This window comes from Colletes latitarsis, chromosome 14 (genome assembly GCF_051014445.1).
Source record: "Colletes latitarsis isolate SP2378_abdomen chromosome 14, iyColLati1, whole genome shotgun sequence".
NCBI classification, from domain to species: Eukaryota; Metazoa; Arthropoda; class Insecta; order Hymenoptera; family Colletidae; genus Colletes; species Colletes latitarsis.
This window is the reverse complement of record NC_135147.1, coordinates 22,558,583-22,573,607: the sequence shown is the minus strand read 5'-3', so window position 1 is coordinate 22,573,607 and position 15,025 is coordinate 22,558,583. Positions and strand designations below refer to the sequence as shown.

General features: G+C 38.5%; 1 protein-coding gene across 8 annotated transcripts in view; it reads left to right on the top strand.

The window, feature by feature from the left end:
* Nucleotides 1–6: 6 nt before the first annotated feature.
* Nucleotides 7–15,025, top strand: part of LOC143349940 (angiogenic factor with G patch and FHA domains 1) — a 33,477-nt gene continuing 18,458 nt past the window's right edge. For 2 of the 8 annotated variants that reach the window (XM_076781618.1, XM_076781612.1), the window contains exons 1-8: nt 7–146; nt 795–992; nt 1,067–1,309; nt 1,389–1,547; nt 1,731–1,890; nt 2,178–2,338; nt 2,624–3,066; nt 3,275–3,374. In XM_076781618.1, coding sequence (XP_076637733.1) covers nt 810–992; nt 1,067–1,309; nt 1,389–1,547; nt 1,731–1,890; nt 2,178–2,338; nt 2,624–3,066; nt 3,275–3,374 — 1,449 coding nt within the window. In that variant the 5' untranslated portion in view covers nt 7–146; nt 795–809. Of the gene's footprint in view, nt 147–794; nt 993–1,066; nt 1,310–1,388; nt 1,548–1,609; nt 1,686–1,730; nt 1,891–2,177; nt 2,339–2,623; nt 3,067–3,274; nt 3,375–3,730; nt 4,056–4,219; nt 5,117–15,025 lie in introns of those variants that run through there. The other 6 variants (XM_076781616.1, XM_076781619.1, XM_076781613.1 and 3 more) reach the window with 6 other exon arrangements.

Sequence of the window (15,025 nt, the reverse complement as noted above, 5' to 3'; positions counted from 1 at the left end):
GGTGTAGGAAACTTCACTTATTTACGTACATACGAAATATACGCTCCTGTTTTTCCCGCTCGTGTTATTGTACTATCTATGTAATCGTTTTCTACATTAACCATTCACAACACAGGGGATACGAATTTCAAAGAACAGCGTAAAAGGTACAAATTCATAGTGTAAAAAGAATTGCATAAGTAGAACGATTGGTTACTTATTATTAATAAATTAACACTATACTATGAATTGTAAGCTTTGTGACGACATTTATTCATTCAATGTAATCATTTAATTTTTGTGTCATGCTGTGAATGAAAGTATTTGTGTCAGATACAGTAATTCGGGCGTAAATTCAACAGATTTTGGTTTGGTTACTGAATTTTAAAGTCTGGGTTAGGTCTAGGTTACCCTACTGAGGTACCTTATCATGTAATGCATCAATATTATTTACTTAATTTGTACTCCATTTACTTTTATTTATAAGATTGGAAGTACATTATTCGTGCTTACAATTTGAATTACAACGTTATAAATTATATTTAGGTATTAGTAATTTAAAATATTCGTATTATGTTGAGGTTATATAAGAGACATCCGATAGTTTTGTTTACGAATGAATGAAAATATTATAAAACTTCGTACGTTTTATTACGTCATATGTTTTCATCGTACAAGAAAATTTTCAATTGATTTTCCGACAAATTTATTAGTTAGAAATTTTAAAATTAAAGAAAACTTTAAGATTTAAATAATATACGAAGTATGCGTGAAATATGAAATTTTGTGTGTTATAAGTATCTTATTATCTTCAGTGTATGAGGTGAAAAATGATAGATTATAATGAACCTAGTGAAAGTGATGAAGGAGAAATAAAATCAGATTTTGAAGAAGATTTTCAAGAAGAACTATGTAATGTTCCTCATGTTTTGAGATTTATTCAAAGAATGCGTGAACATATTAAAAAGCAAAATAAAAAAATTGCTAAATTAAGGAGCAAACTTAATGAACATGTAAGGATTACATTTTTTCAATGTATTTTGCATGTTTAATTCTAGATTTTGATGTATACTCACATTAATTACAGAGGAATCAGAAATTATTAAAAAATAAAACATTAATTGATTATGGAACCCAAACAAACCCTTTAGAATATGAGAAAGAGACACACCTCTTACACAATTGGAACACTAATAATGATAAAACATCAGCCAGTATTGTAGACCAAGTTAAAGAAGCAGCTGAATCTGCTCTGTTGCAAACTGGTTTTGTTTATGAGGAGACTTCAGGTCTATATTATGATTATAACAGTGGATATTATTATGATGCTGTAAGTATTTATGACACAGCTACTTTATAATGTTATTCAACCAATGATATTTAAATATTATTTAAAAAATATACTTTAGAAACAAGGTTTATATTATGATGGCAACTCAGGTACATATTATTATTACGATGAAACCAGTGGAACGTATCAGTTCCATAGTCAAGCACAAGTAGCTGTAACCGAAGCATCCACGGACTTTCAAAGCAAGAAGGAGCAGAAAACTAGAAAGGCAAATAAGGTTGAGATTTATTGTCATCTATAATATATTGACAGATCATAGATGAAAATTTTGGGTTTCAGGTTTTGGATGACATACATGAGTTAATAAACGGCCTTTCAAATATATCAATTGAAAAATACAGGCATCAAGCTTTAGGTAATTATCCTATGCTTTTAATATGCACACATGTCTCTCTTGTAGGATGAGGGGAAAAAACGCAAACTTGCAAAAAGAGAAGAACATTTGGAAGATAACGAACTTGAGGAGGGTGAATGTTCAAGCAACGATAATGACAGCAATTCTAATGACATTACTCCAGAATTATGTACTAGTAGTGACAGTGACCACGAAGAAGATCAAGGTTTATTTTTAATTTGTTTTTTCAAATGTCACTTGCTGTAAGAGTGGAGGCTTTATTTCATTGATTGACATGTTCACATAACCTAAAACAGCAATTTTTAATATTTTTTTTCAATATTTTATTAAAAGTGCCGTTTTTATCCATAATTAGATAAAAATTATATACACATTGAATGTATTATATATAACAATACAAGTATGCGTTTGCAAGTAATATTTGATACATGCTATGAAATTGCGAGCATTAGTTAGTATATGATCATACCATTAGTATTTTTTTTATTTCAGACTTAGCAAAAGTGTATCCACCGTGCATGAGAATCATCGTTAAAGAAACTAATTTGCCGAAATTAAAAGTTGGAAGTCTTTTCCTCGTTGCATATACAGGTGGCTCAATCGGTCGGGAAGGTGATCATTCAGTAGTTATACCCGATATAAACGTTAGTAAAGTAAGTAGTCAGGAATGCGTATACAGTAGTGCCCACTTAAGTGACCACGCTTGGGACCGGTCGCGGTCACTTATGTGGGCATGATTACTTCTCCATATATACAATGTATTGATAACGACCGGTGTCAAGTTACGCTCGATGTTCGAAGCCGCTTGGCTTTCAAGAATTGGTGGGAATAACCTTGGACACTTATATGGGCAAAAATGCGGTCACTTAAGTGGGCACTACTGTGATTATTAAACAGAATTTTATACAATGTAATGTGTGTTGCATTTTTTGTTTCAGCATCATGCTCGATTTTCATACGATGAGGATAAAAAAGTTTATCAAATCATAGATTTAGGATCGAGAAATGGTACGTTTTTGAACGGTAAAAGACTGTCTGTAGCTAAACAAGAATCCGATCTTCACGAAGTTTTGCACGGCTCAATTATACAAGTTGGAAGTACCAAACTATTGTGCCATATTCATAATGGAAACGAAACTTGTGGTCATTGCGAGCCTGGACTCGTTCAACATAACAGTATTATGGAAGAAAACAAAACTTCTAAGAAAGACCTTTACAAACAAGAATTGAGACGATTGAAGCACAAATTTGGGGTGGAAAAGGACAACATTGCGACTGCGAGCCAACTAGCATCGGGATATCAAGACAGAGCCCAAAACAGAAGACATTTTGTCGGTTCTTCGAATCATCACGCTAAAACCCATCAAAGTTCAACGGACGTGTAAGTATTACAAATTTTACGTTCTCAAAATTTTTAGAAGTATGCTACAGTATTTGTGTTACATCATTTGAATAATAGTTTTAAGTAAATAATGAATATCAATAAACTAATTACAATAGTAATAAAAAAAAAGTTTTTTACTTCCCTATCTATAAAATTTTAGTTTATAGCAATTCAAAATTTTTAATCATTCGTGTTTCATTCATAGATCTATTGCAAAAGACAACAGAGGATTCAAGCTCCTATTGAAGATGGGTTGGAATGAGGGTCAATCACTGGGAAAGGAAGGAAATGGCAGAACTGAACCTGTAAGTCTTTGATTCTTTATTTATTTCTAGTGTATTTTACAATGCGTATATGTATGGTTAATTGAACTAATATATACTATGACAGTAGTTGTACGCGTTTACACGAATATGATTTTTACTTTATTATATGTACGAGTATTCGACGTTTTACCGCATTATAATATCTCCGTAAAGAATAGAAAACGGAAAATTACTACTGATGAATCACAAATAGAGTCAGAAGTAGAAAAAAGTTAAGTAAACTTTTATACTGAGTCGGAAAGCTTTGATACCCAGTTAGAAATAAGAATGGTGATATGCTGAAAGATTACACGTAACTTTTGCGTAACTTCTTCTCAAGATATAAATTTTTAAAGTTGATGTGCTGTCGGCATTAGCGCTACTCGATCTACACCGCGGCGAGGTTGCGTGATTGGACTTTGTACATCATAATGGCCCTGAAAAGAGTCGATCGTGTGAGCGTCACAGTACTGATAAGCACCTTAAGATAGATCGAAACGCTTCGAAATAGAGTGTTTTCAAACATTACGGGAGCGAAACAGTTTTGTTTGCGAACCTTTTTGTATCTTCGCGTAGAAGATATACAACTTGTCCCAGATGCTGTAACATCACCCTGCGCATTATCTTGATACTTTATTGTATTTATAGATATTAATATACCGTGTTACATTTAAAGATCAATCGATCGAAAAAGTTTATGTCTTTCATTTGTCGGTCAATATAAAAAGACTGTTCGCAGGATCGCCAGATCAAATCCCATGAAATTTTCAACGAGGTAAACATTTTGCTTTTAGACGATTAGAAATTGTTTGATCTAATATTTGTCGTGGTATTTATTTTTGTAGGTCCTAATGAAAGGTCCCGTCACCCGTGTCGGGTGACGCGGGCAAATGCGACGATTAAAAATAAAAAGATACGTCGGGGATGACTTTGCGCCTTGCGAAAGAATTTGATCTCGAAGCGAAGGACTAGTGTACCGAAACGTCGACGAAGGACCCTCGAAGAATTACGGTTTCCTTGCGTAAAAGCACTGACCCAATTAGCAATCTTTTTGTTCGTGCGCGACGGACGCGTTCGTGCAGACTGTCGATTAGACTCGGGGGTCTCGTGTGTCTCGTCCCGGCGTAGCCGCGCGAGATCCACGGGTGACGTCAAGCGGCAATTGCGTGCACGGGACGTTCCTCGTTTCACGTTTTGCCGTGACTGGTCGCCGCGGAAGCTCGGTGACAGCGCGTGTGTCCAATGCAAAAGGTGCATACAAACGCGGCTGTGGCTGTGGCGGCGGCGCTCGGCCACTCATTAGCCGGACGGTCGCGCCGCTGCAATTCGCAATCCAGACTGGTTCGCCTTTTTCGCGCCGCTCTAAAAAACTTCCCGCTGCTCTCACCCCCTCTTGCTCCTCCTCCTCCTCCTCCCTCCGCCGTTGGGGTTTTCTCTTTTGCTCCTAGCCACCCTCCGACTGACCCGTCGGTTTCGCACGCACGCACACACGTGCACGTGGAAAAGCCAGACGGCACAAGCTGCTCTCTCTGGGTCCTGGGCTGCTTACCCGTCCGGCCACATCGCATTTCGACGGCGACGAAACGAGCGCCGACGGCACGAGCAGAGCATTCGTATGATAACGAGCGTAACTCTGCGAGACATGAAACGGAATAACGGGACGTGGAGAGGGGGGAGGGGGGACGATCCGGGGGCAGGAGAAACGAAAACGGGAGCAGCGTGTAGAGCCGAGCGAGAGAGGGAGGGAGAGGTGCCCCGGGGTAATGAATGCAAATGTATTGAAATCCAAATCATTATTTTGTCTAGACGCATCGTATGCTCTATTGCACGCTCCGAGCTCAAGGAGGGGGCATACGAGTCGCGGGGGTGGATTAAAGGACTGGGGGAAAGGGGACCCCGTTGTTTTCTCTCGTCTCTGTGTACCTTGAAGCGCGGCTGCTAATTTGCCTTGTACCTTTATCCCTGTGATGTCCGACGATATCTTCTTTTTTGTCTTTTTTTTTTCTCCCCGACAAATTTGTCTGCGACACCCCCTGCGTCGCAGTCCTTGTCATCGCAGACGTTGGGTCTTTTTACTGCGTGATTTTAGCTGTCGCGCCTAAACTCCTTCGTTTGGACTTTAGACAGAGACGCTGCTAACGACTTTCTATAAGGTATCTATACTTTATCGAACAGGTGCCAATTAGTGATTGTAATACCGGTAAATTGGAAAAATAGCCTTTCAGTTTTACGGGTATTCCGCTTTATATTTTTTCGTGTAAGTAATATCATCGTTCATATCTGAATCTCCATCGTTTGTCAAGATAGTGTTATTTGGAGTTAGTTGCATAAAAATTGTATTTGTTTATAAAATGAGATTACATTTTTTAGAATAAAATACAGATCAATGCTCAAAAAGATAAAATAGAGAAACTAATTAAGAAACATCGAATATTTAATTTTGATTTTCTAAACAAACGAGGCTCTGTATGGAGAAAAAAATATTACACGTATTCCGCTTGTCTTCTCGTAAAGAAACACTTCCCTTTCAATTATACAATGAATTACGCTTCACCCCGGATACGTTTATGATCCGTAAAATTGCTTCTACTGCATTTCAACACACTTGCCTAGCATTGAAGGCGGAAAACTCCGACCCATGAGAATACTAATTATTTCGCACACGTTAACACAAGAATACCATTTCTAAAGATTGATTTATGCTATCCGTTCAGACACAAAGTAGCATCGGAATGGTTCCGTTCAGACTAAAGACGCTGATTGTACTGTCAGTTCACATCCGACATAAGATCCTGTGTAGAATAGTTATTATCGTTTGATAATATTTTCCCATTTGTTTTTATTTTAATTTCATCAGTTTCTTTGAACAGTCTAACAACGCGTATTAAAAATAGTTAAACTTTACACACATGCAGCTCCGAAACTACTAGTGCTTTATCCATAATTGAGCCACCATTAGAAGCGTCAAAGCCTCCCCTTTAAAGCGGTTTTTGGTTTATGTCGATACGACTTTCCGTTTTCGAGATATCGTAATTTATATAAAGGGGTAATTTTTTTAATTTGACTATCTCTGTCTCCGTCTGACGCGTCGCGTCGGACCTCTCTCTTGCACGTGAGTCGAGACAGTCACGTGACCAGGAAGTCGTAGTATTTCCAAGAATTTACTACGCACTGTTTACTATTTACACGCGCGATTATTGACCACGCGCCGCTTTTAACAATGAAACGTAAACAAACGCTTCGAACCCTTATATCTCCGGAACTAACCACGCGATCGACTTGAAATAAAAATTGTCACATCTGTGGAACTAATTATGCTACTGACTTGTATGAACACTCGTTTTAAAGGGCACTTCTCTACAATAAGAATAACTGTAATATATTCAAGTTTAAAGATGCGACTGCATTCTTTTAGAATTAATTATTATTGTATCGCACGCATGGTCGGGTACTTTTACTCGATGTTAATTTCGTCGTTTTTCTGTTCGTGTTATTCGAATAATATACAGTCGACGGTAGTAGTTGAAGGGAATAAAAATTACGATCGAGCCAACGAATATTTACTATTAGTCGAATCTTTTTTTTTTGTAGCTAGTCGATAATAAAAGCGTTCAACTCGTGTCGAAGCACTCAAATAAATGAACCTGCCGAGATTTCATTCGGTCAGATAGAACACGCACCACCTACACCTGTTAACGGCACCTTCATACCACACGCGACAATTTTATACTTTATCGCATCCTCGTGGTTTACTGGCAATCGCCATTCGAGAGCTTTACAATGTCTGGTTTACGGACTCGAACCGAGCGCAAGTTCTCTCTCTCTCTCTATTTCTCTTCGAGCAATAACCCCTTTTCGTTTTCTTCCGTATCCAGGTTTTCACCCCTCGATTGCGAGCGTGTTTCTAGTTTACGATCTATGCATCCGCGACGCGTAAATTGTAAAAGCCAAAGGTCGATGTAAAATTGGAATAGCTGCGATGTAAAACGATTCAGCGGCCAGGGAAGCTCGAATAAATCAATCTCACAATTTTACATAACGATCGAATCGGGAAAATTATAATTCGCGAATAACGAATAAAAATGTTAGATTCGTTCGTGATTTAGTTTTTGGTTCACTCTCCAAAAAAGTTGTAGTCTCGTAACATCGTCAGGGATATTTGAAACTGTACAGAATTAAAGAAATATTTTAAATAAATCTTGGAGAGAATTAAATTTTACATAAAAAAGATTAATTATAATTATTATCTTCGATTAAAATAGTAGCTCAGTGATTTGTCGGAAAGTATAGTGATATATTCGTCTCTGCTAATTAGGATTTTCGTCGTACACAACCGTTACCAAACTTGATCGTTACTTCGAACATCTCAGTTTCTTTTTCGCATTGCGTACGTACGACATTGCTTATAAATAATGCAATAATGTTACAATTTATTTCGAACAGTAAAGTTTACGCGGCTCGTAACGTCGATCGTTAAACAATTGTGGTCGAAGTGCAATCGATGCATTGGTTACAGTGCGCTTCCATGTAAGGCGCTCTTAAACTGCATCCGGAAACTGCAACAATTTCATTTTATGGACTTTCTCGTCTATCACCGACTGTTGCGAGCCATTTCACGGATACAGTGTAAACGTTTACGGCAGTACCTTTTACGATTTACATTCATTTCCATATTGCATCTGCTTGCCCTTTACAGTTCGCCGGGGAAAAACACGACTGATTAATGACGTAATAAATAATCGAACGCGGCTCCTCGAGGGAACGAGGATTCGTCGTGTTTCCATAAAACGTTCTTTTTTCGAAAGAAAATCAGAAGTATTTCAACGAGGTGTTTTAGATATTTCTCGGAATTAATCAGAATTATAAGTAATTATAATTTCTTTCGCAAACTCTACAAAAGTAACAAATTTAATTCTCGCGAAAATCAACCCTGTCGAAACAGATATTTCTCCCCATCCGTTACCAACAACTTTCTAAGCGTGAATCAAAGATTTAGATCGTTCATAATGGCGTTCCGGCTGCAACTGTGTCGCTGATTAATTATATTTCCTGTCTGCGAGCGCACGGGTCGAAATCAGTTAAGCGAATTCCGACTCTCAAACTGAGCACGTCCAATCTGAATATTTTTCAATCTTAACGGCGCGCTACGTCCAGATATTTATCGTAATGCGTTATAGTTGGGCGGATAATCTTATTCAGAGTCCTTTAATTCTTGTAGCTATTTAGTTTCACATCCACACAATTACAAAGTAATATTAGCAAGAAAGCTAAACTTTTATTTACTTATCGGCTTAACACGTTCACTGTCCATGATCCGTATACGGGTCATAGCGCCATGCTCTTGGATAGGCCGCTAAGAGGCCGGACAGTGAACGTGTTTCAACAATTTGTGAAAAAAAAACTGGCTGATCATTTTTGTACCGATTTTCTCAAAATGGCGCCGATTACGATCGTAGGCAAAAGTTTGCCTGCGTTCGCGCATCGAGAACAGTTCCAAGGTATTCCCGAAAGGCTGAACCTTCGGTCAGCGAGATTTAATTCGCGCCACGTCCAATGGCCGTTGAAAAAAGTAGAGTCGAATAAAAGTGAATCGTAGGTCTTGACTCGCGACTCCGCCGGGGCCTCCTGTTTGTCCGCCAAAAACCTGTTGCTGGCGTCCTCCTCTCCTGCACGTTCGGCCTCTCCGCGCCTTCTATTCATCCGGCGGTACCCCTTTTCTTTTGGCGAAAGCAAAAATAGTGATAAGGGAAGAAAAAGACAGGCGGGGAATGCCGGGAGTACGCGAGCGCCGAACGGAGACGGGAAAGGTCGTAACGGAGGGGAAAAAGAACGGGCGGGGGAGTGAAAAGGGAGCGAAACGGGCAGCGTGTGTGCAAGAGTGGTGGAAACGAGGTGGGTGGGGGAACGGGTGGTGGCAGGGTTCCAAGCGGAAGTTGTACACGAAGTGTACGTGTGTAGTCCTGCCGCAGGTGGTACGATGGAACGCAAGGTCGTTTCGATATTATGTAATGCAGAGAGGCAAGAGTGTGCAAGGATACGCCGAGGATCGGCTCGACCTCCCTCGGTTGCCCCGGAGGGGCCCCCATTGTCTTTGGAATTCGGGGCAACGTTGGTAGATCGTCATCAAAAATCGAGAAAAAAACTCTCGTCTCGGGAATGTCGAGGATATTAGCCTCGTCCCGCTCGTGGATTTTCTTTGCTTGTTGCGTCGCGTTCGATTGTTTATCCGAGGGGGGGATTAAACGCTCGCGACGCCGGAGTCGCGATCCGGACATCGAACGATCCTCGTCGCGATATTCCCGCAGCTCTTACCGGATCAAATGATTTATCGTACGATAAGTAACGCGATTATCGTTAATAGTAGTGATGGAAATCATGTCGAATGATTACTATCGATACCAACCCCGTAAATTATAAGGTAGTGTCCAAGAGTTCACATACACTCGCGTCTATAAGTCACCCGGGGAACACTTGCTCATTTCGAGCAATAAATCATTTTTAGAGGCGTCGTTTTATTTTATTATACTCACGATGTCAAGGCCCGGATGTAGAATTAACGGAAGGGGAAGATCCCTTAGTGGTTGACACTTAAGACTTTTTTAAATAAGCGTTTCGTGCATCTGAAAAAAATCTGCAAAAAATGACCCCGACTAAGGGAACTTTACTCACATACATAGAATGTATGTTCAAGTACAATGCTAAAAGCTTTTCGCTAAATTGTAATTTTATCTATTTTAAAATTTACAATTCTATACTAACGATGCCAAGAATTTCTAACAGACCGATACCATGTTGTAAAGTCGTCGAAATAACTGGCAAATGCTTTTAGTTAATTTCTCATGAGACGATGTTCGTAAGATTACTATAGACGTTGTTAATACTATCGACAGTACGACAACTAAACATGTGCTTGTTGCATACCTGAAAATTTGTAGACAGTAATGTGCTCGGATGAATTATAAATATCTCTCTCTTTGTGTTATACCACGTTTTACAACCGAAAAGAAGAGAATCCTCTACGAAAAAAACAAATCGAAAATCAAGGTTAAAATTTTGTCATTTGAGGCTTCGTTTTTGAGATACCTGAATTTGAAAATTACGAGTTGTTCTGGCGCGTCTGTCCACTACTCACTGTTTCTACTTACGTTAAATTCCAAGTCGTACTCCATTGCATGCGTACGCAACGAATCCTCGGAACGAAAAAATTTTATTTCTCATTTTCGATTTGTTTTTTCACGTAGAATCGCCTCCCTCCTCGGTTATACAATACATTGTTCGTGATTAGTTACCCAGCAACAAGAACTTCTCAAACTGGTGAACGTTGCGACTAAACTGTGTTTCAACGCAACGATGAAACATTAATTATATAATAAATATCTAAAAGAACAAAGTTTCGCAAAGATCACTGCACCGAAGTTAAGAGCGGTCTTTATTTATTTTGTCTTCGATCGAGAATCGTAGTATAAACGAGCCAAGTTAATAATCTAAGTATTCCCCCCGAAGCTCCGAAATAAACGTTTCAAGCTGGTCGTGCCATCGATAGTAAAGATTTCTCTGCGCAGCGGTTTGCATACAGCGGTAAGAGATTACCTGTTCGGCTTCTACGTCGCTGAACATTTTTAGGCAATCAGTTTTATCGGGTTTCGAGAGGGGGGGACGTCTACGATCCGTGAATCGCTTCCACGCTAGTTTGTACGGCGTCGTGTCTATCGTGTTTTCGCATCGAGGACGCCCCATTGGAGTAAATACTCCGTCCACGCGTGTCCACGTGGTGCGTGATGCATGTTTCGCCGTGGATATTCCCGTCGTTGGGATCGTCGTCGCCGTCGGTCGCGGTTGAACGGCACAAAGTTATGCGAAAAATTCCCAATCTTTATCTACGATCTTCGTTCGTTGCTTATGCTGGTTTATGCAGATATGCCGATTCTTGCCGGTTCTGATCGACCTGTCTCCACACGGGGCACACACAGCGCCGTGTACTCCTCGTCTCCATGCTCCTGAGGTTTCTGTAGAGGTCTCCGACGTTCTTGGGAAAGATATCCCCCGTGCCTGTTCACGCTCGTTCGCTCCTGGAAATTCTCGTTCACGCATTCGGACACTTTCATTACGTTGGTTAATAACCCTTGGACGTTGCTCGATGGTTGGATAAATCAGCGGATTATAAGTCACAATCGTGCGCAATTAATACATCAGCCGCGATAGAGTAAAAACATCGGAGGTATAATGTTATTATCGGTAATGGCAAAGATCACCGGCGATAAATCGCGATCGTGTTCCGGTAATGCAGTAACTCATCGGTTGCGTTTCTGTTGCATTCCCCTGCACCTATCGAGCTACGCTGTTTAACCCTTTAAAGCGGCTGCGGTTCCGTAGCAAGTAGTGAATGAGATTATGTTACGCCAGTCGGCTTCAACGAGTTTATTTTATGGGATTGTTGACATGCTTATAAGCCACGTCAAACTCGGTTTTGCTCGAGGGTCAATTTGCGCTTTGCTATCGCGTCGCGGGACGCAGATGCGCGCTTAGTTTACAGTCAACATTACTTCAAAGGCCATTTTTCAGCCGTACCAAGACTATTCGTTACGTCGTTATAGCCTCGTGCACGACTCGAAGGAAAACAATCATTTTTACATGTATAAGCAATACTACTTTATATTTCCTCTCTCACGGCCCTGCGAAGATTCTCGCGGATACACATTTTATCTAATAACATTTTCTTACGTACTATATCGTACAATTTTCTTTTCTTACATATATTTACGTGGGACCCACGGTAAGCCTCGAGTAACCCACGATTAGTGTCTCGTGATAACTTCCAAGCGACCCATGGTAAACTGCATGTGACCTACGATAAATTACGGATCGACCCACGTACGCAAATTTCTGGAATTTTGTGTCTTTGTGCACGAATCGAGAACCTATTTTTTTATTGCAACGATTATAAAAGTGACACGTTAATGAGGAAAAGTGAACGATACCTAGAAAAAAAACATTAAATTGGCCATTACTGGCGGCGAAAAACGATTTTGAAATTTTATTTCGTGACGTAGCTTGGAAGATGTCTACATAAACCACCGATCACTTAGCGAAATTTATACGTTAATGCGTGTCTACTCGGAAATTATGAAAATTGCAGGATGAAATTTTTAACGCTGTTCCATAACTTCATTTTCATACACTTCCATCGATAAAGTTAATCAGTACCACTTTTAACGGGTTCATAATTACATTTTTTGTACATGCGATTCCTGGTCGTGCAGCGTACCATATATTTACAGCATTCTTTGTGTAAACTGGTTTCCTTTATTTTAGATCGTTAACGTTAAGTACGCGGTTATTACTCTTTTTATGCATGATTTGTCGTGATTATAAATTAAAATCCGATAGTAATATGTTACGATCGTTACACCGACCCAGTACTTCTTTACAAGGGATTATTTCAAGTTAATTTAAAATGAATTACACGCGAAAGTTTCTTCGAATATATAATTTATTTCTGCATGATTTAATTTGTTGCAGAAAATTACTGACGTGCATCGCGAACTGACGTTTTCATGAGTCGAGTCTTCTATTATATTTTTGCCATTTTTTTTTTGTCTGCAAATGATGTGATTTTTCTTAGAAACTTCAATTTATTCACGACCGTATATCTACTTTCTCCAGTAAGAAATTGTTGCATGTTAAAATCTATATACAAAGAAAAATGTAAAGCTGCGGCAGATGAATCTACGATATTTCGAATTTATTACTTTAGCTACGACAGAGTAATAATTATAGTAGAATAATAACGCAGAGAATATTAGTAATACAAAAAAAAATGAATATAAAATATGATAGTAAATTCTAGATAATTTTTTTTTCGACTTTAATACGACAGAAGAAGTGAAATATCGACGAAGTGTTAGTGTCAGTGTGAATTTGGAAGAATTTGACGAAAAAGGTCCCAGTTGAACACAAATCCAACTGCTACGTTTGAGAATTAAGTTTAAGAAACCTTGGAACGATGTGTAAATTATGAATTATGAAGATAACTACTGTTGAAATTGTCTGAGGAGGATCTTTACCGAGCAGTCACTCTTTTCTTTTGTCGAGTTACATAGCACCACGTCATTTTTAGATGGAATTATGACGGGAGATGAGAATTGAATATTATGTCATAATATAAGCGTAGGCGATAGTGGCTACTGAAAGAAACTGAAGATCGAAGAGTTGACATATATAATTCTGAAATATTATTTAAACGAACCAGAACCAAGAAAAATGTCGAACAGGAATTAAAAAATCCTAACAGAAGTTCTTAAAGTCAATGAGATGGAATGAAATATAGGCAACGTGAAATTATAGTACTTGATGACTGGAATAATTCTTATTAGAATTGATGCTTCGAACAACCCTGTCGGAGATCTGAAAAATGATTTAAGTTAACAAAAGTAACCCTGTCGGAAGTTTGCAAAAATTTTTTAAATAGAAAGCATGGACGATGTCGATGGAAGCAACGAATGTAATTTCTGTGAAACTAAAAAAAGGGGATTCGTAGAAGAGAAGTATTGACGAATTTAATTTAATAGGTAGGTGGTAGAATTAGTGATTGTATCTTCTGGAGATACAAAAGGATATTGAAATTATGTAAAAAACGTGCAAGAAAAAAAGAATGGATGGAAAAGTACGGCTGGATCAATACCGTTGGTATTGTACTTAGGTTTTTATGATTTCATTATGGCGAACAGATCTAACTAGTAGCCAGACTCTGCTCAGACACAAGTCACCCTCGGTATGCAGGCCTACATACGCGTGGATACGCGCGAAGTCGAGCGTACGGGTTTTTAATCTGCACACTCATTGCGTGTTGACTTAAGCATACACGAGGCAATGACATCATCGGAATCAGTTTTCCGCTAAACGATCGCTGATCGAGCGAAAGCAGAATTTATGTCGTAACGTATGAACTACCTACGTTCGTGCGTAATTGTTATTATTACATGTTAAATGAGACGAAAAAGTGACTTGCGCGATTACAAAAATGTTTGAATATGCAAATTATGCAAACACTACGAACGTGGAATATTAATTAGCATCGATCGCGATGCAATCTAAAATCTAATCAAATTTAATAACATTCTATAAACGAGCGCGTATTGCAAATACTTCGATGATAGTGATCCGAAACTATTATTAAACTACACAGTTTTCATTTTCAATTAAATGTTTATGCTCCTCGTAGTTGTTGGATAATCAACGAGTCTGACGAATAAATAATTATAATACAGAGACCGAAATATTCGCTGATTAGTTAAATATTAAATGAGAAAAACTTCGTGTTTTGTGTTGGAAAGCAAAGCAATAAAAGTTCTTTGCGATTGCTTCGGTTGGAGAATTTATATAACTGTTTGAGTCGTTTATTTTCGGGACGGTTTTAAGCGTTTAATTAGTTCTAATTGCTAGATAAATAGAGAACTAATAATATTGTACCGCCATCAATGTTTGGAAACATTAAGTAGAAACAGCGAGTGATGGACAGACACGTTAACAAAATTAGATTCAATCGCACGTGTATTTCACGAATTGAAGGGCTTAGAAGATGAATGTGCATGTAATATCATAAATATTCTTTCATAAAATATTTAATTTTACATTGTTTTATCACTACATAA